Consider the following 26214-nt stretch of genomic DNA (forward strand, 5'->3'; position numbering starts at 1 on the left):
ACCCCTCTTTATTTTTCTCTGCTCTCTTTCTCATAAAAAATGAGTGACTAGGAGGGCGCAGCGAATACAGCCCTAAACTGGCAGGTGTAAACTCAAGCCCAAACAGGCTTTTTACCCTTGCTCTGCTTTATCTGTTCTGCTATTCCCCCTTGAAAAATGGGAACATAATGGAGGCAGTGTATAAAGTCACATCTGGCAAGGGTGAGCTTTAGCCTTAACAGGCTTCTCACTCTGTTTCGGCCATCCTGTTCTTTTTCTCACTTATTTCTACAGACTCTTTTCTCTGTGCTAGTCCTTTTGTAATATTGGCATAAAGGGTAATTGTGTTTGTATGCAAATATTAGCACAATGAATCTCTATGGGTGGCTCTGATGGGTAGTGAGAGGCTAAATGGGAGGGGCTGGTTCTGGGATGCCAGAGCTAACTGGAGCCTGGTAGAGGTGAACTTCACAAAATACCAGTGAAAGGAGAACCCCATTTAACCTGACAATGTGTTGGATCTTGCTAGTTTCACAGCTATGCTGTGGAGTTCCTGGATGTCATTCAGTAGGGTAGATAGAATCAGTATTGTCAATACCTGGAGCTTACATACACAGAGCCTGGGTCTGTTCAATTTGGCAGTGCTATTTGGGCTGAGGCAAGTGAAGGCCAGGTGGTCGGTTAGGTATGTGTCAGCAGGCCAAAAACATTGGGATGAGGCCACAATGTGTGTGTACGGGTGTTCTTATTAGGGAAAAGTTTCTATTGTTTGTTTTAAATTAAAAAAGATTACACTGGGCACACATGATTGTAGTTAAAATGTCTTTGAAGCCTCTGTTGGAAAAAGGGGGACAACAGAAGCTGCACAAATATATAACCGTAATAACATTTTGTATGATTAATCTAACCAAATGCACAGTCCAATAATAAACACACACAAACAAATACATATAGAGTGAGCATAAATTCCTGGCTACACTTTTATGTACTGCTTGGTTTATAGAATTCTTTGTAATTCGAGAGGCTTATCCTGTAATTGAAAGAAGCTGCAGTTGAAAGAACATAAATATGCATCTAACCACCTACATGTACTTCACACATGCCACAGTGAGACATAATCACCAACATGAAGTACTCTTTCTCTCCTGCAATGAAGCTCAAAAAGAATACGCATACATTAGCGGAGAGAGAGAGATGGAAAGTGCCTGACGCTCACATATTCAAAGAGGTGGAATTTAATTATGGCTTCAAGTCCCACAGCAAGCCGGATGTATGTAGAGGGTATGTGTCTTATGAATAAGAGTGAACCAGTGTGTGCATGTGTTGACAGACAGTATCTCAGGTAATGACTGTGTGCCGAATGCCATATTCTGCTGACTCATGAAGGCAGATGGCACCAGTCGGGGGGACACCAGGAGCAGATGTGACCTCGACACGCATTTGGAGATGGCGCGCAGTCATCCGGCCCAAAACCAGGCATCAGATTTTTTCTCCTTGAAACACTTCCACATGTCACAAAAAGGCAAGAGGAACCCAAAACACTAAAATGTCGATTTCATCAAGTAGACTTTAAGAAATTACATTTTCAACATTTTGGGTATTTGAGAAATCCTGTGGAAATGCAATCTACTACATACACAGCTAAAACAGCACATGTTAAAAAGCACAGGCTTCAGAAGAAAGAGCTATTGATCTGACTTTGCAATATTTTAATGGATGCATTTAATTTGACTATTGGGAAAAATGGCATTAATGTTTCACTTCTCTCATTGACTATTCATGTCTTTATTCAAAAGAAAGGATGGATAGAGTGAGAAACAGGGAAAAGAGCATTGAGGGTTACATGGTAAATGGCCGAGGAGGGGCTATAGCCTGTTTACATGGGACACATACTTTAATCAAGGAGCCAAGCTCAGAACACTTTGACAGTTAACAGTCTAATATTGTCTGATAAGACAGTACGCGTCTCTGGAAATGGACATGAGTGTCTTCATTCACAGTTGTGTCTGACAAAAGACCAACGTCATAAGGCAAAGTTGTAAAAAGTATACATGCAAGCTTTGCAAGTTTTGTTGTGAAGGTTTAATTTATTTATTTTTTAATTGCAGTCAGTTCAATCATTGGCCCCTTTATTTTCTATGAACAAACTCACACTAGCGGCAGCCAGACACAGTACATGATGCAGTATTTTAAACCACTGTTCTGTCTCCAGCACGACTGGCTGCACCGTCGGAGTGCTTTGCTGAGAGAACTGTTGTTGTCCATCTCTGAAGCAGCTCTGTTTAAGAGCACAGAAAAGAAATTTAGCTGCAGAAGGTGTAGAATACGTGGGAGACCTTGGCTGCTGGTGAAATACCACTGCTCTTATTGTTTTTTCACTCACCCAGTGAGGCGAGGAGGAGAGGGGAGATGAGACCCCGAGTGGGTTCACACCTCTGGTATCAATCACCTGGCCTAGCAGTGACTTGTGGGGAGTTTGAGTGTTGACATGCTGTTGTCAGTGTGAGCTAAGGACGGCAATTGAGGTGCACCACATGACACAGCACGACCGTCTTCGCCAGTTTGTTTTTGGGCTTTATAGGTAGTTGTGAAATCTAAACGTAAAGCAAATTTAAGTTTAAATGTTTGCGTTAGGACTATTAGTGTTAACACTTGTGATTAATCTGGACACCTTGGTGCGTAAATGTGTAGTGAATGGGTAGGTATAACAGCTAGCAAGATAACTAGACAGATTTATACGGTTTAACTGAGCTGCTCTGCACACAGATTTACTTCTCTTCTAAATATTTTTGTATAAGTTCTGCTGTAATTTTACTATTAACTTTTTATGACAAGGCTTACTGCCAAAGAATACAAGAGGAAAATACATTTTCTGTAGTTTTTGAGGTCTGCTGTTGTTTTTGGGTTTTTTTTTTTTTTTTTTGACAGCTGAAGATGAAAATAAATATAGGCCCTCAACTTGAGAACTCATTAAGATCCTTTTGAAACATGCCTGGAGGAGCCATCAACATTCTCCTGCAAAATTACTCAAAAAATAAATGAATGAAAATAATCTTTTTTATAAAACTTCTGCTTCATAAAATTTTTCTGAAGACTGTCTCCCCTAATGTTTCATTTTACTTTGATACAGTATGCGGTATATTCACAGACTTCTGCAGCTTGAGTGTTTTATATTCTTGGCTAAAACAGAGAAATTCTTGTGTTAGTTGCTTTAATATTTCTGACACAAACTTTCTCTTCTAGACGTATATGAAAATGGAGAAGTAAAATGTTGGAAAAGGAACAGAGCTCATTCAGCACAAAAAACCACCAGGCACTGCAGGTATTGGTTGGTGATACTTTTCAGAGGACTGAAAAGGTGACCCATGTGAGTAGAGACCCATAGAATAACGAACTTTAGCATTCAGTCTTTTACTCATCTGGTCACACATACACCGAAAAACTGACTCAGAGGAAAAAAACTTAATTTCCTTTATTTCAGAACTGAACTTAATGTGAATCGATTGATGCGACAGCAGAACTATTCAATCACACAACAAATACAGATTGAGGAACATCAGTATGACTCAGCAACTAATGTTTAATTCACAAAAAGACCAGTAGTCATGAATGGCATATCTCTGGAGGGCTGTCCACTGGATCAGCATATGTGTTGTACATTCATCTGTGGGTTAAGGCCAGTTAATGCGTCAGCTCCAAAGCCTTCAAAGCTGCAGTAAGCAGGAGGTTCATGGCCATGAAGTAAAGTATGAAAAGAGGCTGATGTGAGAGGGACACCGAAAGGAGAAGGAGGCTGAATGGAGAAAATGATAAATGTGGTGATGAGCTAAGCTGTGAATGTACAGTAGATACTAGGGGTGTAACGGTACAGAAAAATTTCGGTTCGGTCGTACCTCGGTTTTGAAGTCAAGGTTTGGTACATTTTCGGTTCAGTAATTGAAGCAAATAAATACAATTGTTTTTTGGCTGAATAAATTACATTTAAATTATTAACAATGCTGCAACCTCCTTCCAAAAGTTCTTCAATGATTAAAAATACTAATAAATAATAAATATTTGAATTACTATTTTAATTGACATATTTATACCCATTCTTTAAATGCTAAAATTTCCCAGCCAACTTGAACACATCACCACACAACCCCGAGTTAGCTTGTTATAAGTATGCTGATTACCATCTATCCTGCCGATTTCAACACGGACTTCAGCACTGGATTACTTTTTTAATCAATGGGCCCTACTACTAAGTTTGGGAGAATTTCTCACAGCCCATCTTGGTGGATAAAGAGATTAGAGCCGCATGAAATCTGAGGATAACTTTACCTATGACACAGCTGCAGACATGATGGAGTCCCTCTCCCTCTGCTCCGAGGCTGACAGTTGAAGGTAGAATTAATTTGATTCACAGAGCCAGAGCACCAGTGATAAGAAACAAAGTGTTCCTAAACAGGACACTTTTATCTGGGAATATTCAGGCTGTTGCTGTCGTTTGCTGTGGTTTTGTGGTTGCCAGGACAGTGTGACAGTGAGTTGCGCTCTGGTTTTCTGTCGGTACAAATACACGTACCTTTACACCCCTATGTAGATATAGAAAAAGTATTTTCCTGTCTTATATAGTTTGGATTAAGAAACAATGTTTAGTTAAGAAGTTCTTAGGGTTGTCACAATACCAAATTCCTTAACATTGATTTAATTTAATAAAATACAAACATTTTTAACTGTGCCAATACTACAGCTACAAAAATATTAGTTCAAGGCAGCCAGTACTGGGAGATTTCTTTTTGCTGGCGTACTCCCACACAGTAAATGCTGCAAAAAAAACACTGACGTTTCCAATGCATATGTGCAGCTTGGAAAGTGAAACCTCCTCTGCTTTTTCTGTTCATGAGACACATCTTTTATAAAGCATGTATGCATTGTGCTGTCCTTTTTTAACTGGACCTTGAGTCCCTGTTAGCGTTCGAATTGAATTAAAATGAATGTATAAAACTTTCAGGGTTGATTTCCTGTCCTTTAGATACTTCTATTGACATAATATTGATACAGTGATGGTATATAAGAACAGCAGTCTGTGCTTTGTGTTTTCTTTGACCATGACCAGATGCTCTGTATGTTCCCAGGTCTGACTTACAGTTTCAATGGATCTGCTCTGTTCAGCTTGACGTGCTGAAGGCAACCCACTGTGTGCGTCTCAAGTTGAGCATAGTGGAGTAGTGCTTAACCCCTTTTGCCAGTAGTTTGTTAAGTTGGTCCCATGGCACCGTCAGAGGGCTGAACAGTGATCTCCAGTGGCTCTGGGACACTGGAGATCACTGCTCAGCCCTCTGGAGATGTCATAGGACTAACAAATGCAAATTTACTGATTTTCAACCAGCTGTGAATCTACAGGAAATGTCCATGACATGCCCTATGAACATTGTCGCCGCATCCATACTGCAAGGGTTAGTCTGTCCATCATGCCTTATTGTTTTTTTAGGCTACTCAGAAGCACAACTCTAACAGTCTCTGTTAGTGTTCGAATTGAATTAAAATGAATGTACAGAACTTTTCAGGGTTGACTTGCTGTCCTTTAGATACTTCTATTGACATAATGTTGATATAGTGATGGTATATAAGAACAGCAGTCTGTGCTTTGTGTTTTCTTTGAAACTAGACTGTTTGAAAATGAGTCTTCATGAATTTCTTGGCCCACTGCAACCGTTTCTGCTTGTGAGCATTGGTTAGGGGTGGCCGAATAGTCGGTTTATGCACGACTGCAAGTCTCTGGAGAATCCTATACCTTGAGGTTCGTGGGACTACAGAGGCACCAGCAGCTTCAAATACCTGTTTGCTGCTTTGTAATGGCATTCTAGCAGCTGCTCTTAATCCGATGAATTTGTCTGGGAGAAACTTCCTCATTATGCCTTTATCTGCGCGAACCCATCTGTCTCTTTGTCATTATGTCCCGACCAGCAGATTTTTCTCCCTTCGCCTCAGTAAATAAACACTGCATGTGGTCTGATATATGCTCATAAATGACACAGTACCAGCTGCAACAAGTGATCCTGATAATAGTTATCATTCTAAGTTGATACAAACAATTGTCTGAGGATATTTTGTAGGCTATGATGCCAAAAAGTTATTGTTCCTTGATCACAGAAATAATATGATTAAAGGCAGGTGCACGCTGATCATCTCCGAGTCAGCTGTTATTTTAGTACAACATGAGGATAAAAATAATCAATAGTACCTCACAAAGTTAGACTATCAGAGGGTGTAATGAAGAGTCTGTTATAGATTAAGCTGATTCCCTTTTTTTTTTTCACCTGCACAGCCAATTGATTGATTGGTATGTGGGTGTAATTTGGTCGACCAAGATTTTCTTTGGTTGACTACAGCCCTACTTACTAGTATTATGACAAGCTAATCTCCCCCATTAGTAAATCTGTGCTTTAAGAAACAACAGCAAAGGGGGGTTCCCACTTGACAACCCAGACAAAGTGCTCGCCTTCTGCTGTCCATGGGTCTGCACATTTAACTTGTGGGGGAAAATATCAAGGGCCTAAGTGGGGTGAAGGATCTCTTATCCTTTTAGAAGGTCATGAGTTTCTTGTGTTAGCTTAAAATCTGGCATGTGCCTGTGATTGATTGTGGTGGTTGCTGCGATAACACAAACATTGATGGTGCAATCAGCTCCAAAGTGCCTGCAGAAAACAGATCGTGTGGAAAATGTGAGTCAGAAGGTGAAATGAAAATGTTTTATCTATGAATAGACGAGATATGCTTGCCCTCTTTGACTGTCTTTATTTTTATTGGCCCTTTCTGAATTTAGCTTTTTATTAGTTACTCTGAAAGACAAAGTATAACTTCTGATCCAAAGAGTTCTAAGTGTTTGATAAATACAGGACTGCTGGTATACCGTGGCTTCACACAGTATTAAATATTGCGAGCAGTAAAAAAACATTTGATTCACCAAATATCACTGCATCAAAAGCTAAGCTAAGTTTTCTTTCTCTTCCAATGGAATAAGCGCTGGTGGATGGAAACGAATCAGTTACCATTCTCTGTTGTGAACTTTTCCATGAGTGTCACCATTTGCATTATTCTGCAGCCTAATCATGGTGCTCTCTTGGCAGTAGACAGAGACGTTTTTATTTAATCTATTTTGATGTTAATCCTAAAGATCACTTCTTGAAGTTGGAAGAAAGAGAAAAATGGAGCCAAATTTGCAACAGGTCAAAGTCAACAGAGTCCCTCTGGTAAAGGATTATTTATGGATTCATCAGGCAAAGAGGATGAGCCCTGCATGCTATTCAATTATTACTCTGTTAAAAGACAAATCCTAATCTGTGTTGGCCTTGTTTGTCCTCTACTGGTCCAATTCATCCAGGCCATGTTTCCTACCATGTTCTGTGTCTGTTCATAATGAATGGGAGCAGTGCAGCACAGACCTGCACTTCCTTCCGGTATGAGATCATCCATCCCTTTGGTAGATCCCTGTTGGCCAACACTCAGGTCCCTGTCATCTGTTCAAAGTGTGTCATTCTGGCCTTAGTGGCCCTCTTTTCTTGGCAAGCCTGCTTGTTCTCACGCTGTGATATGGGCTCAGCTCTCTCTCTCCCTCTGTCCACCATGAGGTCGCAGCTGGAGCTTCGATTTGGAGCCGACTTGCTTGAGATGGTTGAGAAAAACGCCAAATAGCACAATGCTTTGCCACAGAGCCTGGCACTGGACCTGCGTGTCCTGCAGTGATGAACCCGGCTCACTCTAGCTCCCCTGGAAAGAATCTGGCCTCGTATAAATCTCAGCTCAATGTGACTACACTCTCTTACATGCTTGAGTTGTTGGAGGAGGAAGAGAGAGATAATACCATACTGTCCCAGACAAAAAAGGGATCCGAGTCAAAAAGTAAACAGTAAAGAGGATCGTATCATGGAGTGTCTTTGAAGAGAAACGTGGACACTGTTTTGACAATTCTTTCAACTCCAGACTGTTCTGAGTTTAGTTTTCTTCCTGTCTATCCACCTTGTCTTCAATCCAGGATAAGCTTGAGAGAGATTGTGAATGCTGCTATGAGCAATTGCAGCCAAAGGGGAGTAACTGTCTTCCTGTTTCCTGTTTTATGATACTTTCTTTCCCCTCTGGTAAAGGAGACGATTCTTGTAGCTGATGAGTTGACAGGTATAAAAGAATGTAAGATGAACCGAACATGAGGAAGGGCAGATAGAACTACAATCCAAAGTCAGGTCACAGGGGAGTGAAGCTAGTTGTGCTTAGAGGCCATAACTTGCCAGAATCTCTGGAGTATCCAACATTTGATAAATGCAAACATATCCACAGTGTAGGATGTAGACAGACATAAGAAAGAATGAGAGATGACAGATGTACTGTTCTACTTTAAGGAATTGAGGGTATTCAGGACAAAAATGCAGTTATTAAAATGAGAAGTAATTTCTGGATTACTAAAGCTGCAAATAACAATGTTATTTATTGAACTCCTGCTGTTGGTTTTGATTTACTAATCTGCTTTGAATGAAAAATGGGGAAATAACCTTAACGGTGTGTAAAAGCTTTAAGTAGATCGTAAATTTACATGGTTTATATAAGTATCATTAAAAAACCTGAAATATTCTGTTTATAATATCAGACATATTTTCACTGAGATTTTCCATTTTACTTTCTTACTCACTTTTGTTCTTTTTCCATCATTATCTAATCATTATCTAATGAAAGATATTAAGCCTTGACACCAATTTGAGCACCTTCAAGTCCAAGGCCATGGTTTTCTGTTGGAAAATGGGGGATTGCCCCCTTCCAGCTGGGGAGGGTCTCTTTGGCTCAAGAGAAGGAGTTCCAGTATCTCAGGGTATTGTTCACGGGTGAGGGTACAATGGACTGCGAGATCAACAGGCGCTTTGGTGCAGCATCGGCAGTACTGCTGACGCTGTAACATACTGTCGTGGTAAAGAAGGAAGGCAAAACTCTCAATTTACCAGTCAATCTTCATTTCAACCCTCACCTATGGTCATGAATTATGGGTAATGACTGAAATAATGAGACTGCAGGTTCAAGTGGTAGAGATGAGATTCCTCAGGAGGGTGGCTAGGCACAGCCTTAGAAGTAGGGTGAGGAGCCTGGAGATCCGAAAGGCTCTCGAGGAAGAACAACTGCTCCTTCGCCTAAAAGGGGGCCAGTTGAGGCTCCTCGCTTCCTTGTGGAGGTCTTCCAGGTGCATCAAACTGGAAGGAGGCCCCGTACAGGGTACGAACAGACAGACCAATTTGGGGTTGACTAAATAGATTCCATGACATATGTCTAATGGTGTATGAAGCACTTCGATTGTTCATTTCCATCCATCCATCCATTTTTAACAGTCCTAATCCCTTTCTGATAAAGTCTGTTTACTAAGCACCAGAATACGAAAACCTCAAATCTTAGCAAATTTGTTCAACTAACATCTTGTCCAAAACCAATCCTTGTATTGAAAATCCACTGACAAGTCTGGAACTGTTTTAAATATCTGAAAATGAGATGTTTATCTAGATTTGTGTGTGTTTAGAGGCATTTCTGACTAGAAATAGGATGGTTTGTTAAGATCTGAGTTTTTGCAGGTGTCTGACATATAATGCGCTCAAATAGATTTCTAAGGAGGCTAACAATCAGTGACCTAACGGCAGCTGTATTTTTCTTTTTTTTTTTTTTTAAAGATTTATTTTTGGGCATTTTTGTGCCTTTATTAGATAGAGGAGGACAGTGGATAGAGTCGGAAACAGGGTCAAGAGTGGGGGAGAGACATGCGGTAAAGCGCCTCAGGCCGGATTCGAACCCGGGCTGCCCGCATACATGGGGAACGCCTTTAACCACCTGCCACCTGCTTCCCAACAGCAGCTGTTTTAAGTTAAATTACAGCAATTAATTAATCAGAAATAATTCACCTGAAAATGACATCATCTGCTCTTCCTGAACCAAATTCAGTAACAAAAAAATCAAAGTCCGAGCTCACCACCATGAGTAAATAAACAGAGGTGTGGTTGATTAAGACTGGTCTTGATGGAAAATCCAGAGTCCAGCCACGCCGAGACTGAGACAAGATATTCAAAACGTGGTCTCAAGACTGGTCTAAGACCAAAACGGCTCTCAACACTAACACTTAGCTTAAGATGATATGAGTTACCAAGTAAAAGCATCAGTGTCTTGAGAAAATCGTGTCTCACTCCTCTAAGTCATGGGGAAGTAATCATTTAAGATTATTTTGGGGGCTTTTGCCTTTATTCAAAGACTGGGAATTGATCATGTAACCAGTGTGTTGAGGACTTTAGCCTCTGCATATGAGTGCCTCTTCTAGCCACTGAGCTAAACCGGTGCCTTTGGCTGCACTCTTTTTAGATAACTAATCTGTAAGTCAAGTTCATTAAACACATTTCTTTGCTTTCACTGATTCCGATTCCGATTCAGACAACCTTATTTATCCCAAATCAAGACACTGATAAGAATTCTTTCACATTGTCCACAAAGACCTGAAATTGATTCGGAAGAATTAAAAAAATACTTATTTTATGTGTGATTATAAAAATTCTTTTTATAAATCACGACTACCGAAACTCTGTAATTATTCATGATATCAAAGTTGTTTTATAGCCCTGGTATTTAGCATTATCACTGATATTTTTCATTATATTAAGACAAGGCCACACAGCATTCAACATTTACTTTCACGGCCATTCATTTACTGTCTGAGGAAATGTTATAACACATATAAATACAGAACACTTACAGCTAAAGGCTTCAATAAGTGAAGAGATTTCTGTCAAATAAAGCCTGCACCATAGAACCAGCAGTACAAGGCCATTATACCTCGATTGAGAAACTATAAATCGTGTAGATGGATGGCAGAGGAAACATTCTCGGGAGGACTAAATTGCTCTGCCTTTATAACTGCTGTCAGAAAAATACATTACACAAAAGAGGCCATTATGCTGTATGACAGCGGTAGTCACTTGGTGGCATCTAAAAAGAAGAATGTTTTTGAGTGTGTAGATTTTCTTTTAAAGTTACCCTATTACTTACCCACAGTTGACCCATGCAATAGTTCCTTGGCCCTTTACTGTCTGGGCCACATCTGATAGCAGTTTCAGGTGAGAGTCCCCTGATGTAGCTGCAAACACAGAGAATAAACCTCAGTCAGAGTTGTTAGCAAAAGTGCTCAATAGCTCAGAAGAGCCTGGAGACACAGAGGACACTGTCATGTCAAACACAGTGAGGAGGAATTGAGTTACAGTGCGGCTCAGTGTCGTACTGGAGAACAAAGTGGCGAAGAAAGAGATCACTGAGTTTGGGATGCAGGGGTGATGGAAGAGCGCTTTCTAATACCTCTCACTAGATGGGTTCAGGGAGTGGGTTTAAGTTACATCAGCTTTCAACATCTCACAATAGTGTGACTAAGCAGGGGATGGGAGGATTATAAGGTGACACAAAGACTGCAAAAGTAGACCAACTTTTCAGCTAACAGGAGGAAGGCACAGCAGGTATGTTGTGCTCACTATGGTTTCTACCCGCTGCATGCTGCTTTCTACCACATTCAGAGCGGTGATGGACATGGAGTGCAAGCTCATTCAAGGACAACACGGAGAGTTCATGACCACTGGAGATTTTGCACAATCTACCATGTCAGAGAGAAAAATATGGCTGAGCTGTGCAGTCTGCTTTTTGTGTTTGGGAAGAGAAGAATCTTGTGTGTAATAAACTGTACAAGCTACAACAACACACACAGTAATATTACTGATTTTTATCAGATATGGTGAGAAAAGGAGATTGCTGTGAGTAAAATAAACTTGGTGAAATATTCGAACTTGTGTAACACAGAACAAGGACTGGGAGATATGAACCAAAAATCATATCTTGGTACTTTTTGGCTGGATGGGTATACGTGATATGTATCTCTATTCTCCATGTAAAGAAATGAATAGATATCACAATATCAGAATTATAGATAGTGATATGATTCTATTTAAAATCAAATGCTGTTGAAAACTATTTGATATAACAGTAACAAAAAAGAAACAAGACAATGTTTACCAAGACTTTTTCTTAAATTATCAAATACAACATGCAAACTCTGACAAACTATCTAAATTGTTCAAAAACACAGGAATATTTTCATAAATGAGGTTGTGTTTCAAAATAACAAAATCTCAATAATTTTAATGATCAGTCTGTTGGAGTTGGCCTGCAATATTTGATAACTGAATGACAATGAGACTAACCTGGTTAAATAAAGGTTAAATAAAAATAAAAATAAAACATAATTAATGTAAATAATATTGTCTTACCTTTCATCTCATTTGAAAACACATAGATCTATCTTTAAACTCTACATATTGCCCATATCACTATGTAGTATGTATTTTTTGTGTTTGGAAAGAGGAATAAACTGAGTACGGTACAACACACAGTTATATCATTGTTTTTTCTGATAAGGCTAGAAAAAGAAATTCCTGAGAGTAAACTTTATGTAATATTCTAGCTTGTGTAGCTCAGTGCATCATTTTTATACTTCCCCTGAAACCCACTGTTTTTTTTCACTGCATGAAAAGTAGAATTCCTCTCAACCCTTCAGGCCAAGGCTATATTTAGATTTAGGGGTACTGCTAAGACTCCCCAGGGTGCTGCCTTGTACAGGCTTAGCTACAAAAAACATCTGACAATTCAGTGTCATTTTATTAATATTTGGAGCAGGAAACAAGCAGCTACTGTCTGGTGGATTTTCTCACAAGTCTGAGTTTGATGAACACAAACCAAAGCAAATCCCAACAGGGATCCAAATGACTGCAGAAGGTCAGACACTGCTGATGGGAGGGTCAGGGGGTGACTGTCTTTACTTATGAGGGGGGGTGAATGTGGTGCAGCCAGTCCTGGTCAGATAATTGGTAAGTGAAGAGAGAAATTAAAGAAGCAAGAAAGAAAACCTGTGTGAAAAGAGAGCGTTAATAGGCATGCCTGTGTAAGGGAACATTCATCAATCAGAGGTGAAGATTAGTACATAGACGCCTTATATAATCTTTGAATGCATGCTGATATGGAGCTATAAATTATGAAACAAACAAATCTGTAAAGCTTTGAGACTCTGGAGATGGGTAGGATAGGATTTTGATGGGAAAATTAGTAATATCAAGAAGCTTCTTCAAGCCTGCTGAATCCTCATCCTCTAAAGAAATATGCAAATTAAAGGGAATTATAATCTACAGGGCTGCATTAAGAGATCCCTAATGGTTGGATGAACACTGGCCTCTTTAACTTTGTTTGACTGGGAAGCGGGTTTTATTTTTCTATTTAATAACTGATCCCTTACTCTGAAAGATAAGTTCCAAGTTCATTACGGAAAAAGACCACCCTTTACAAGAAGGCTGCAGCCAAAAGCTGCACAAAACAGCAGATCCAAATCTGTCCATACAGCATAGTAAAAGGATCTTCACAAAACATGTGGAAAAACAGAATACAGTACCTGCAATCTGTAATCTTATTTTAGATGGTAACAAGGGAATTTTGATTACCTTCAAACTCAGTGTGTAACACTCAATTTCAAAATGTATTTTTTTCCTCTAAAATTAGCTGCATCCTCTTTACCAGTGCAGCCAATACATCAAAATTTAAGTGTAAGACTTGCATTGTCATTACAAGAAGTGCAGCCATCACCATCAAAAACTGCACCTGACCAGACAACTGAAAATTGATTTTAGTGTGTATAGAGCGGAAGTCTGTGATCAAGGAGTAAAATCGCCACTTAATCTGTTCACCAGCACCATTGCAAAATAATTGTTGTCCCTCTGCTCTACCTTTTAATAAACACAGAAGGAATTGTTTGGCCATTTTTACCCCAGTTACTTGATTTATTTTTAAGTTCAGCATAAGAGCAACCAAACCCAAAGTCAAGAGGTTCCATCTTAAGTTTTTGTTTTTTTTCTCCCACTATCAAGACACGATCATCCTAAAACAGCTTTGTTATGTCATACTCATAATTAGCCAGGTCTTTAAAGCCAGGTGTAAAAACAGAGTCACTGTGGTCTGCTGCGCATCTTTGCTCACCTGTCTTGGTGTAGAGTACCAGAACGTTTGTTCTTGTTCGCAGCAGCTTCTTGAAGTCTTTATGGTCGCTCACTTTCTCTATGAGAGGAGACACCCTCACTGCCTCCAGCACCTGCAGCAGCCACACCTGTAGAAACACAGTAATACAAAATCAGACAATTAGTAAAGTGAAGGTGAGTGTAATGATATAAAAAAAAACCCTCATCATACGTTTTTTGTTACCAATCCAAGCATTCAAAATGCATTGGGTATGAGAAATGTTGACGGCCAGCATTAAATGCCTGTTCTTTATTCAACTACCACTTCTACTAATTGAACAAATTAAAGGAATTAGGAACTTAAATTACTGCAAAGGGAGAAGGGAAAAAGGGTGACAAAAGGAAGGAAGCAAAGAAAGCACGTGTGATGGAAGGAAGGAAAGGAAGGGTGGTGGAAAGAAGAAAAGGAATGGTGACAAAGGAAGGAAGGAAGGAAGGAAGGAAGGAGTAGCATGGATGGACATAAATCTGAACAGTCAGTTTTTTTGTTTTGATTTTAAAGTCCCAGATTTGAACCAACTTTATGCCCTCTTTATCAGCTGTTAATTACAGGTGCATCTCAATAATTAATAAAATAATAAAAGTTGACTTATTTCAGTAATTCAATTCAAGAAGTGAAACAAATATCATATCATATTTTCTCCTTTCATAATTCCTCTTAATGTGAATATTTTGTCAAATGTCACTTAAATTTTGTTACCTCTTCTCCCTGTGTTCTTGAATTAATTCACTGGTGATCAAAGATCTCCAGCTCAGTGAAATCCTCTGTTTAATATCAATTAGTGGGCTCAGGCGTATTGATTATGTCTCCAAATTAATTACTCTGTTTAACACGTAACGGTTGTAACCCCCCGTGAACAAAATGGGCTGTGGTTACGGTGATAACTGGAGATTTCCTGAGTTTTTACTATGAACAGTGTTTATTTTTGGGTCTGTCTGTGCTATGTCTGGCGCTAGCATCTTAACTAAACTTTAGCTCTGCCATCCCAACAGGTGAGATCTACGTGCTGCCGTTGTCCTTAATTGTTTTTCTCCAACATGTACAGACGGGCAGATGTTTTGACAGTTATCCCTCTTTCATATCACATTCACATGACTTGATTTCTGTGGTGGAGAACCATAACTGCAATACTTTTTGTCAGTGACCGGTGAAACATATCCAGCTACCTAGTGAGCACCTACAGCTAGCACAACTCTCGTTCTAAGGTAAAAGGTCACTGCGGGTTGTGCGAGATTAGAGATGCTGACCAAGAGCATGGCAGAAAGGGCTACGATAAGAAGCAGCAGAGGCTCAGTGAACCGATTTCTTTCTTTCTTTTTTTTGTTTAAGATTTATTTTTGGGCCTTTTCATGCCTTTTATTGGCTAGAGGAAGTACAGTGGATCGACTTGAAAACAGGGAAGAGAGTGGAGAGAGACATGCGATAAAGGGCCACAAGCCGGATTCGGACCCGGGCCGCCCGCATACATGGGTAGCGCCTTAAACCACGCGACCATCTGCACGCCCAGTGAACCAATTTCTAACATCAAAACCAGTCCAAAGACAGATTCATGCTACATTTTTACCAATCCAGGCTTCACAGACGATGCACTCTGACCTTTGATGTTTGGATCAGTTAACTCATCCAGATTGGTTTATCTTTACACAGCTTGCATCTGAAATAATTAGGTATAATAGAAATATTCTAATGTTAAACGCACAGGATGCATGTTACTGGCATAGTATCGCTTTCTGAAGATGGTAGCTTCAGAAGTGAATCAGTGTATCGGCAGATATGAAAATTTCTGCCAATATTTACGACTGATGTTGCTTTTTAATACTGGCCTAACATTTGTTCTATTTGCCCCTTCTTAAACTTTCCAGAGTGTTTTAAGGACTGAAGTTGTAAGGTCTTAACTATTTATACTGGAATTAATGCTGGTATCAATATGGACATACATCACTGAAATTATTTGAGAATATAGGCATATCAGATATTGGCAAGAATTCAATATCGTGCATCCTTTCAAATGCCTATATTTAAGTCAAGAAAACACACTGTATTTATTAGGAATGACTTCCACCGAATAAATGCAATGAGAAAAGATATTGTTTCTTTAATATTATTCAGCCCAGCAGCAAAAACATCAACAGATAATTATTCATCTTAAAAAACTGTGTTGAAATTTACCAAGACCTCCAAAGACTTTAACCTGTTTCTTTTACAGTTTGGATTCAGCACCAAACTCTGGACAGTTTTACCGTTTTTATTCACTCATCGATGTAAAAAGAAGACACATTTTTATATTCATCTCATCCTGCAAAATAAATTCAGACTGTTTGGGTTTCTTCCAAGGCTTGAACTTTGTGCCTTCTTATCCAATTATTATATCAGTTTGATGCAGACATACAGTTGTCCACCACAAGAGCCGTCCTGGACACTCTGAATCACAACATAAATGTAGCAGCACAGGCTGAAGGCTGTGTTTGCTGGACTTTTTCCTCTACAGTGATTCATAACCGCCATAAACAAGATTAACAGCTAACTTGATATTATCTCTGAGGTGGAATGCTATATGAGAATTTTAACACTGAATTTAAATTGATATCGATTTCATTTCAACTGCTGAGGCACAAACAAGACAGGTTGTTACTTCCAGTATCAGCCTGTTCTAAAGGTGATTCAGAGTGAGCAACAGGTGGGCACATCTGCATCATTAGTCTGAATGGTTACTTCGACTTTCTAAACAACAGCAGTTGAGCTAATGGCATGAAACACCTAATACAGCAAACAAAACTCATATTGAGAAACTTGCACTTTAATCACGGACAACTACAAAAAACAAAAGACCGATTACACTCGAGCGATATGAAGTTAACTCTATGCATTCTAATGAACTCTGTGGCATCACCATTCATTAAAAAGCCTCTTCTTTCTGCCTACAGAGAACTAAATTAGACACCAAACACTGTGTGCTCGCTCAGCGTTTCCTGTTTGAGTGATGACAACAAGGGACCGTCAGGCTTATTTTCTAATTTTTTATTCCCAACTGAGTGCTCCTCTGAGGTGAGTCTGAAAGAAAACTTAAGACAGAACACGAGTCTGCACACTGCTACATTTCTAAATTAACAGAGAAAAGCCAAAAGGCTGAGACAGGGACAGGAAAACAACTTTAGAGACAAGTTATCTACACTGCTGTAAAAAAAAACATTTGCCCCCTTCCTGATCTCTTTCTCTTTTTTTGCATATTTGTTATGTTTCGGATCTTCAAACAAATTATAATATTACACAGAGATAACCCAGGTAAATAAAAAATGTAGGTTTTAAAATATGATTTCCTTTATTAAGGAAAAATAAAGTCATCCAAACCAACCTGTGAAAAAGCTCCATGCTGCGCTCTAAAGAAATTCAAAAACAGGAGAAACAAAGTCACTGACATCTATCAATCTGGAAAGGATGACCATTTCTAGTCTTTGGGACTCACACGAACCACAGCAAGAGCCATTGTTAACAAATGGAGAAAACTTTAAACAGCAGTGAACAGTAGTGAACACAGTAACTGGTTGTTCCAATGCTTGTGGCAAAGACTGCAAGCGTTTGCGATAACTGTCAATGAGTCTCATATCGCTGTGGAAGAATGTTGGCCCACTCGTCCTTGCAGAATTGTTTTAATTCAGCCACAGCAGGGTTTACGGGCATAAATGACCTGTTTAAGGTTATGCCCGAGCATCTTGATTGGATTTCAGTCCAGATTTTGACGAAGCCACTCCAAACCCTTCCATTTTGTTTTTGACACCAGTCAGAAGTGGACTTGCTGGTGCGTTTCAGACCATTGTCCTGCTGCATAACCCAAGTGTGTTTGAGCTTGAGGTCACAAAATGATAGCTGAACATTTTCCTTCAGGACTTTCAGGTACAGAGCAGATTTCATGGTTCCATCAATGGTAGCAAGTGGTCCACGTCCCGAAGCAGCAAAGGAGTCCCAGACCATCACACTACCACCACCATGTCTGACTGTTGTATGATGTTCTTTTTATGAACTGCTGTGTTCATTTTATGATGGATATAATAGGATGCAAACCCTCCAAAAAGTTCCAACTTTTGTCTCGTCAGTCCACGCAATCTTTGTGTCTTGATGATTCTTGGGGATGAATCAAGACACTTTTTGGTAAAACAGAATGAACCTTTGCGCTCTTTTCGGTTAGCAGTGATTTTGGCCTTGGAACTCTCCCATGACTGCCATTTTTTTGCCCAGTCTCTTTCTTAATATTGAAACTTGAACACTGACCTTTACTGAGTGAAGTGAGGCCTGCAGGTCTTTAGATGCTGTTTTGGGTTCTTTTGAGACCTCCTAGGTGAGTTGTCGATGTACTCTTGGAGTCATTTTGGTAGGCTAGCCACTCCTGGGAAGGTTAACTACTGTTCCAAGTTTTCTCCATTTGTGGATGATGGCTCTCCAAGTGATTTGCTAGAGTTCAAAAGCCTTAGAAATGGCGTTGTAACCCTTTCTAGACTGATAGATTTTTCTCATCTGTTCTCTTTGGATGGTGCCATGATGTGTTGCTTTTTGAGATCTTTTAGCATACTTCACTTTGTCAGACAGGATCTATTTAAGGGGGTTCTGGATTCAGCAGGTCTGGCAGTAATCATGCTTGGGGCCTGGTTAGTGAAGTTTAACCTAGCTTTCCAAAGCATGGGGTTGATCACAGTTAAATCATGAATTAACAAGAGGGGGCAATTACTTTTTCACATAAGGCCAGGTAGGTTTGTGTGGCGATTTTCCCTTAATAAATGAAACCATTTGAAAAAACTGCATTTTGCATTTGGGTCATCTCTGCCTAAAATCAAAATTTGGTTGATTATCTGAAACAATTAAGTTTGACGAATATGAAAAAAAAGTGGTCAGGAAGGAGGCAAATACTTTTTTCACAGCACTGTGTATACTATCCATCTATGGCCGGCCACAAACTACAGGATTTTAAGCCTGATTTGGGGCAAGATTTGCCTCCCCCGACGATTGTGGGGGCGTATAGCAACTGAACCTACATACCGAAATTCAATAGAACAGTCTGTTTTTATCACCAAACTAGGGTCATTTGAGGCTGACTTAAACATTATCCAGTTGCTGAGAGACCATTTCAAAAAATTGCGATATGTATCGTGTGTTGGGATATAGCAAAAATATACCGGGATATCAATTTTAGGCCATATCGCCCAGCCCTAGTTTGATATGATAAACGATTCCTGGTTGTAGTGCCACTGACGGAGTACCCACAACAACCAATAAGAGTGAGCACACCGGGTAGTGATGAATCATACGTACTTTCATCGCTCATAACCATAAACACAACTGTACCTTAATTCCAGCCAGGATTTTGTCCTGAGTCTTTCCCTTGTTTTATGATTTTTGCTGCACCTGTAACGCATGTCAGGACAGCCTGTTGTGGAGAGACAGCAGGATGGTATCGACAGACATCCGTGTTTTTTTTTCTGAAGTCACGTGATCATGTGAGGTTGTAGGCAGGTCGGCAGGTGTGTGATCTCCAGTGATCTGACAATCTGGCTGAGTCGTCTAATGTGTGCCTTCAGAGAATTAAAGATGAAAAATCTTTGGAAATTGTCCTGAAGTCTGTGGTCTCCCACAGTTTTAAAATCGTTTCAGATTCAAAAATTGTCTAGTGTGTGGCCGGCCTAAGGGAAATTATCAGTCATCTTCATTTTGTCACTGGCTGTCGGGTGGTTATATGACAAGATAGCCTAAATACAAATAAATTATCATTGTCCAGTTTAAAACTCATTCGAGCCACATTGCAAAGGGTGGGCTAAGTAGAGGCTGGCTTGTTGACACTTCTCTGCATAGCTGGACATCAGGTAATTATGGGAGCAAGTCTGGGGACAAGATTAGCAAGAGATGAGTCAGGTTTGCAAGCTTCGAACTTAACTGAGAGAGACAGGAATGTGATGTTTGATGGAAGCCTGGGAGGATTAAAATGATGCAAACCGAGTGAGTATTTGACACAAATTTCTGACCATGCCTCAAAGTAACATTTAAACCTCAACCACGGATCCTGAATTTTTTTTTCAAGCCTGGTATGAAAGTCGGTCCAAACCTATGCTGACACTGTAGACACATCATCTCTTTCTGAGCTAACTATGTATAAGCACACAGAGTTTATCTGAGGTTGCTCCACTGAGCAAGTTTTGAATATCAATATCTCACCTCTAATGGTCTTCACATGTTGCTCCAGAATGCTACTTCTTATTTCACTGAATTCATAAAGTCTCTTTTGATGAAGCAGACCCACAGAAAGAAAACATATCTTGACGTATAAATATACATCTCCATTTGTTTCCCATTGATCGACCCATGTTTAGTATGTTTCAGAAAACCTACTTCTATAATAAATCAATAACTCCAGTATGCTTGTTCAAGTGGAGCTTCAGAGCTATGAGGACTGGTTAGAAATGGACAAGTTTTGTATTCATCTTTTGCCTCCTTTTATAATCCATTAAAGCTGCTGTATATCTGACCCAGCATAGAGTTGATGTCTTTCATGGAAGAACAAGCCACAAACTTTTACAGAGGCCCTGTTGAAGCTTTCAGATGAGACTAAAATGGTGCTTTTCGGCCATCAGAAAAGACACTATGTTAGGCGGTCACCAAATACTGCACATCACCACAAAAACACCACCCCCACTGTGAAGGACAGTGGTGGCAGCATCATGTTGTGGGCATGCTTTTCAGCAGCTGGCCCTGGAAGGCTTGTAAAGGTAGTGGGCAAAATACAGGAAAATCTTGGAAAACAATCTTATTTAGTCAAAAGAACTACAGAAGATTTATTTTCAAGCAAGACAATGGCCCAAAGCACAGAGAAAGCTACACTGAAAAAGGGATGAGTATTGAAATCTAGTACCGACATGGTACCAGTACCAACACATCTGATACCAAATGGACTGCATTACTATACAGATGTCAATGCTTAATTTCAATACCCTACCACCTCAATGAGGCCCCTCGCCACGCCATACAAAAGGCTTGAAACACATTATGGAATTTAGGTGATTAATGTTCACTCACTTTTCACCTGAGTATGAATGTATTTATATTGTTTTTCAACCAAGGAACTAATTATACTACTGACACATTTACTTAGTTGTTCTTTTACGCAACGCCAGTATATGAATTTTGCCTGAGCCTCTTAAAGAAGTTACAACGGTTTCATTTTCTTCTCATCTGTTATACTGGCATGTTTTTAAGATATTTCAGCCAATCATTTACAATACCCAGATGTTCTCCTGTTGACTTTCAGCACCCTTTTATCTTTCAAAAGTACCAATTCAGGCACCTTTTAGGCACCGGCACCATATGAAAAGTATTGATTTAGCACCGGTATCAGAAAAAATCTGACAGATACCCAATCCTACACAGAACTGGTTTACAGACAACAAGGTGAATGTTCTGGAGTGGCAGAGTCAAAGCCCAGACCTCAATCTAGGGCTGTAGTCAACCAAAGAAAAACTTTGTCGATCAAAATCGCACCCAGGCAGCAATTAATCGATTGGTTGTTCAGGTAAAAAAATTTCATTCATAAAAAAAAAATTTCCTCGGATTTGCTGACCAGTGTGATCTTGGTTGACCTAAAGCTTTCCGAACAATTAATCGACCAATCGAACTGAAGCTGTCAGCCCTACTTCAATCAAATCGAGATTTTTTGTGGCTGGACTTGAAAAGTGCTGTTTACACTGGATCCCCATGCAACCTGACAGAGCTTGAGCAGTTCTGCAAAGAAGAATGGAGTCAAACTGCAGTATCCAGATGTGCAAGCCTGACTGAGACCTATGTACACAGACTCAGTGCTGTGATTACAGCCAAAGGAGCAGCTACTAAACTCTGACCTGAATTGGGTGAATATCTATGCAGTCATTTACGCTACATTACATGTTTATATTCAACTGACATTACCTTGTAGAAATGTATTTTCACTTTGGCATTAAAGAGTTCCTTTTGTACATTTTATGGTTAAAACAAAGCCACATTATATTGACCATGACTGATTCTTAAAATCAATAAAATTGTAAAACATACTAGGAAGATTTACAGGCACTGTACTTTTTTCTCTTTTAAAAACACTCTTTGATTCATTTTCTTTTCTTTAGTCATTGAAATTATGTACTGTGATAATTCTCATCTTATGCTTGTATGCAGCAACCCATAAATGTCTCTAGAATAGTGACACATCATGATAAATGCAGTCTCATAACTGAAGAGAGATAAATACAGAGAAGTGTTTTAAGCCTTCTTATGTAGATTGCATGCAGCATCAAACAGATTATGAGTTGACTGTTGGTTATGGATGGATTACAAAACAATCACAGGAACCGCAAACAGACACAGTTAACTGTAATTCCTGCACAGAATGTACCGGCTGACACCTACACCTACAGCTGAGGCAGCCGAGAATGAAACTGATGCTGTCGCTGAGCCAAAGTCCCTAAAATCTCAAAGATGACATGATTCCTCTACCAACTGAGGCATGAGTCATCTTTAAGTGACAGACGTACAATACCAGCAATAACAAGACTCTACCGACAGTTTCCCCACAAAGCGTCTTAAGTGACAGGTCCATTCAGAGGCAGCGCTGACGATTTAAGCTGCAGCTTTGTTACAATAAAGTGCAAACACAGTCAGCTCACATGAAAAAAAAAGGGCTGTAGCAGGGCTGCTCCAAGACGAGTGTGTTTTAAGGATAGGAACAGCAAATGTAAGAATAAATATCTAAAAAAATAGTTGTAATGACAATCCAATTAGTCATTATGGAGTCTGATTTATCAGGTTAGTGTTGGTTTTTCTTTTCTTCCCCTCATACAATACAATTTTTCAACTTGAAGTGTAAATGATAACGGAGCGCAAGTGATGATACATTACAGAAGAAGACTGTCTATGAGCCATCTTCATCAAAACTGTCGTCTAGCTCTCTCTCAATTGCTGTTGTTCTGAAACTTTATTATCTGAAATATTTTTGCTGCTTCCTCTCTTAGAAGCGACAGGATTTGTTGCTCCAAGCCCTGTGCTTAAATATTAAAATCTTTTTTATTTTCAAAACATGCATAAAAAACTAAACGACATCAAAACCACCAATGTGACATGATTTTCCTGTCACTACTGAATATTCTTCATAGTCACTCTTGCAGTGCTATTTATAGGTTGCAGCTCCGGGGCCTCATTGTATACTGTGTTCAATTTAGCGCGTTTGTAATTCATAAAATCTTCACAATGGAGCAAAATGGACTAGATGGGTTCAGATTGAGAAAAAAAACGAGCATAAACCCACATTCATTCTTCAATCAGTCATGGTAATATTGGGTTGTTTCTATGGATTTGAGGAACAAGAGTTCACCGTGCTCTCTTCTTAAAGAAATAAGAACATTTTTAAAAATCAGAACAATATGTTTAACACTAAAATATCCAATATTTACACTAAAAACTAAAATTATGGTGTGTGGCAGAAATGCATATATGCAGCTTGATGAATAACAATGAGGAAGTTATGATCTTTTTCCCTGATGAATTTCTAATGACTGACCCTCATTATCATCACTAAGTAGGAAGTCAAATCTATAAATATGTGCACAGATTCTCAGAATGAATAATGACTGTTTTCCCATGGCAATGCTACAATGTGTAAACTGGGCGCAATATAGAGAGTGAAATGGAAATTAACATTTTACTTTAATGACTTTTTGTTTTATTGATGCATTTGTTAGTCTTTTAAAGGGTGGTTCCACTAAAACTGGTCCTTTTATAGGCTCTTTGATAGGTCTACTGACTCACCAACCAGAAAGCCCCCTCCCACAGACCACTTAAAGTTGCTGGGTGGTTTCCAGCTAGACAAACTTTTGCCTGGGTTGAATCTTTTCAGAGTGTCTTCCGTTAAAATTCCGAGCTTAATTTTATGACTTGAACATTGTTGAAAGATTGATTTGTTTACAGTAGTAATCTCGGATCAGTTAAAATCCTCCCAAACTGTAGGTTAAAATGAAAAAAGGACTCTGCTAATGACCACACTAGAAATTAGGGGCTTGTTTTTTCAAGGTTGATCCTAATTATTGGTAGGTAATGAGATAAGCGATATTTGGAACTGAAATTCATTTATTATGACATACAAAAGGTCTGTAATGTGGCAAAAGTAAATTGCATGATAAAAAAAATAAGGAAAATCCACGATTCAACCTCATATTTATCAAGATGTGAAGAACAAAGAAAAGAAAAGAGCAGCAGAATAGCAGAAGGAAAACAGGAAGTGACTCAAAACACTCACTGCATCAGTGGCACCCGGGCTTAAGCGTTGATTGGCTAGTACTCATGTGACATCTAGCCAATCAGATTGTACTGTGAGCAGGACACTTGTTAAGACTGGAGAGTGATCATCAACAATCACAAAAAATGCTTGAAAATGCTTTAAGGTGAAAGAAAACTATGTGTTTATAGGAGGGTGGCCGGGCTCAACCTTAAAGAGGGAGCTCAGAGCAGAGCCTCGTCTCCTTAGCATTGAAAGAAGCTAGCTGAGGTGGTTCAGGCATCTGATTGAAGCCTGTTTTATGCTTGATGCAGCCGCAACTTTTCGTCTAGCCGCGCACATCCCTTAAATTTTTACAGACACGGCAGACGTCAGAATGGCCGATTTTGAGGAGCTTTTGGTGACAGAAGTCAGAAAATATAAACACCTGTATGATTCTTCTTTGAAAGATCGCAGAGACTGCCATGTACTTTCTCATCTATCTCTCGCATTGGCCATACAAGAATATTGTACTCCTCTTTGTCCTTCCTCTCTTGATTAAGTGGCCGCATGGACCATCTCCTGTCTCTTTTACACTGTAAAAACAGTAAACACAGCAGCTCCTCTTCATGGTTCTCCATGATGTAAACAACAAATCTTCCTCTATGACTTGCATTAACACGCTACAGACATGATTCTTGAAGACACTGCCCCCTAGCTCTTGGGAGAACATCAGTTTGCAGCGAAGAGGAAGCTGGCGCTAGGTATAAATGCACCAGACGTTTCCACATCATGATTCGGCATCAGTTTTTGTCCGTGCGGCTGTCCGCGCGGAAAGCATAACTGAGCCTTAAGATGCCTCCTAGTCCCCTCTCTCTGGAGGTTTTGTGGGATCATCCAGCTGGGAGGAGACCTTGGTACATACCCAGAATGCATGGAGGGGATTACATATCCTTTCTGGCTTGGGAACACCTTGAAATCACCCAGGAGAAGCTGGAGAACGTTGCTGAGGAGAGGGATGTCTGGGCTGACTTGCTAAGCCTGCTGCCACAGTGACTGGACAACATATAAGAGGAAGAAAACTGATACTGAGCATACACAAATTGTGTCTACCCTAGTAGTATTAATCAAGGACAGTGAGGCTTGACAAAGGTTCGAATTATAAAAATTACAAGTTGGAAGTTACCAAACGGCTTTGTCATCAAATTTCTAATGATGGATAAAGCAGTTAATCTGATGACATGAAATATAACCTAAAATGTCTAAGAGGCCGCAGTGGGTCCATTCCTTAATGGATCACTTCATCCTTCATACTGTAGGTAATTTTAATAAACTGGTTTAATTGCAGTTTTTGCATAGGCTAAGAATGCCTGAGGCTTGCAAAGTCTTTGTGTATGAACAGGCAGAATAAAGTGTTTCAGCAGTGTGAGAAACATTTAATGTGGTTTTCTTATTCTTAATGCTGTAGAAAAAATGCACTGATATTGTTATACAAAAAAGAATGACTCAAGGTGTTTTTCTCGATAAAGAACGGTCTCACGGTTTCTATGAAATTGTTAAAACAGGAAATGAAACATCACCACAGGGCTGTTTAGTTAACACAGATGGCACAGATGGGCCAACTAAATACTCAGGCTTTAAGCAGGAAGGATCAAAATGATGGAGATGGTAATACTGTTTCACTGTTTATTAAAACAGAAGTTGAACTAAAACATCTAAACTGAATAACTCAAGCTTTATCGTTTCATTTTCTGATATAAAGTAATGTGCAAAAGTTTTAGGTATGCAGGGTGCAGAGGATTCATCACGGGGCCTCATGTGCCACAACCCACCTGGCTCGGCAGCCAAGGTCAACCAGGGGCTCATGGTAGCCCTTCTAT

General features: G+C 39.6%; 1 protein-coding gene across 1 annotated transcript in view; it reads right to left on the reverse strand.

Annotated features, from left to right (window-relative positions):
* The window catches only part of pdia5 (protein disulfide isomerase family A, member 5), a 114447-nt gene that overhangs the window by 76978 nt on the left and 11255 nt on the right, over positions 1–26214 (reverse strand). Inside the window, exons 2-3 of the mRNA XM_041807244.1 lie at positions 14041–14167; positions 11026–11113 (exon numbers count right to left, since the gene is read on the reverse strand). Coding sequence (XP_041663178.1) covers positions 11026–11113; positions 14041–14167 — 215 coding nt within the window. The remainder of the gene's footprint in view (positions 1–11025; positions 11114–14040; positions 14168–26214) is intronic.

This window comes from Cheilinus undulatus, linkage group 15, assembly GCF_018320785.1.
Source record: "Cheilinus undulatus linkage group 15, ASM1832078v1, whole genome shotgun sequence".
In the NCBI taxonomy this organism is placed as follows: Eukaryota; Metazoa; Chordata; class Actinopteri; order Labriformes; family Labridae; genus Cheilinus; species Cheilinus undulatus.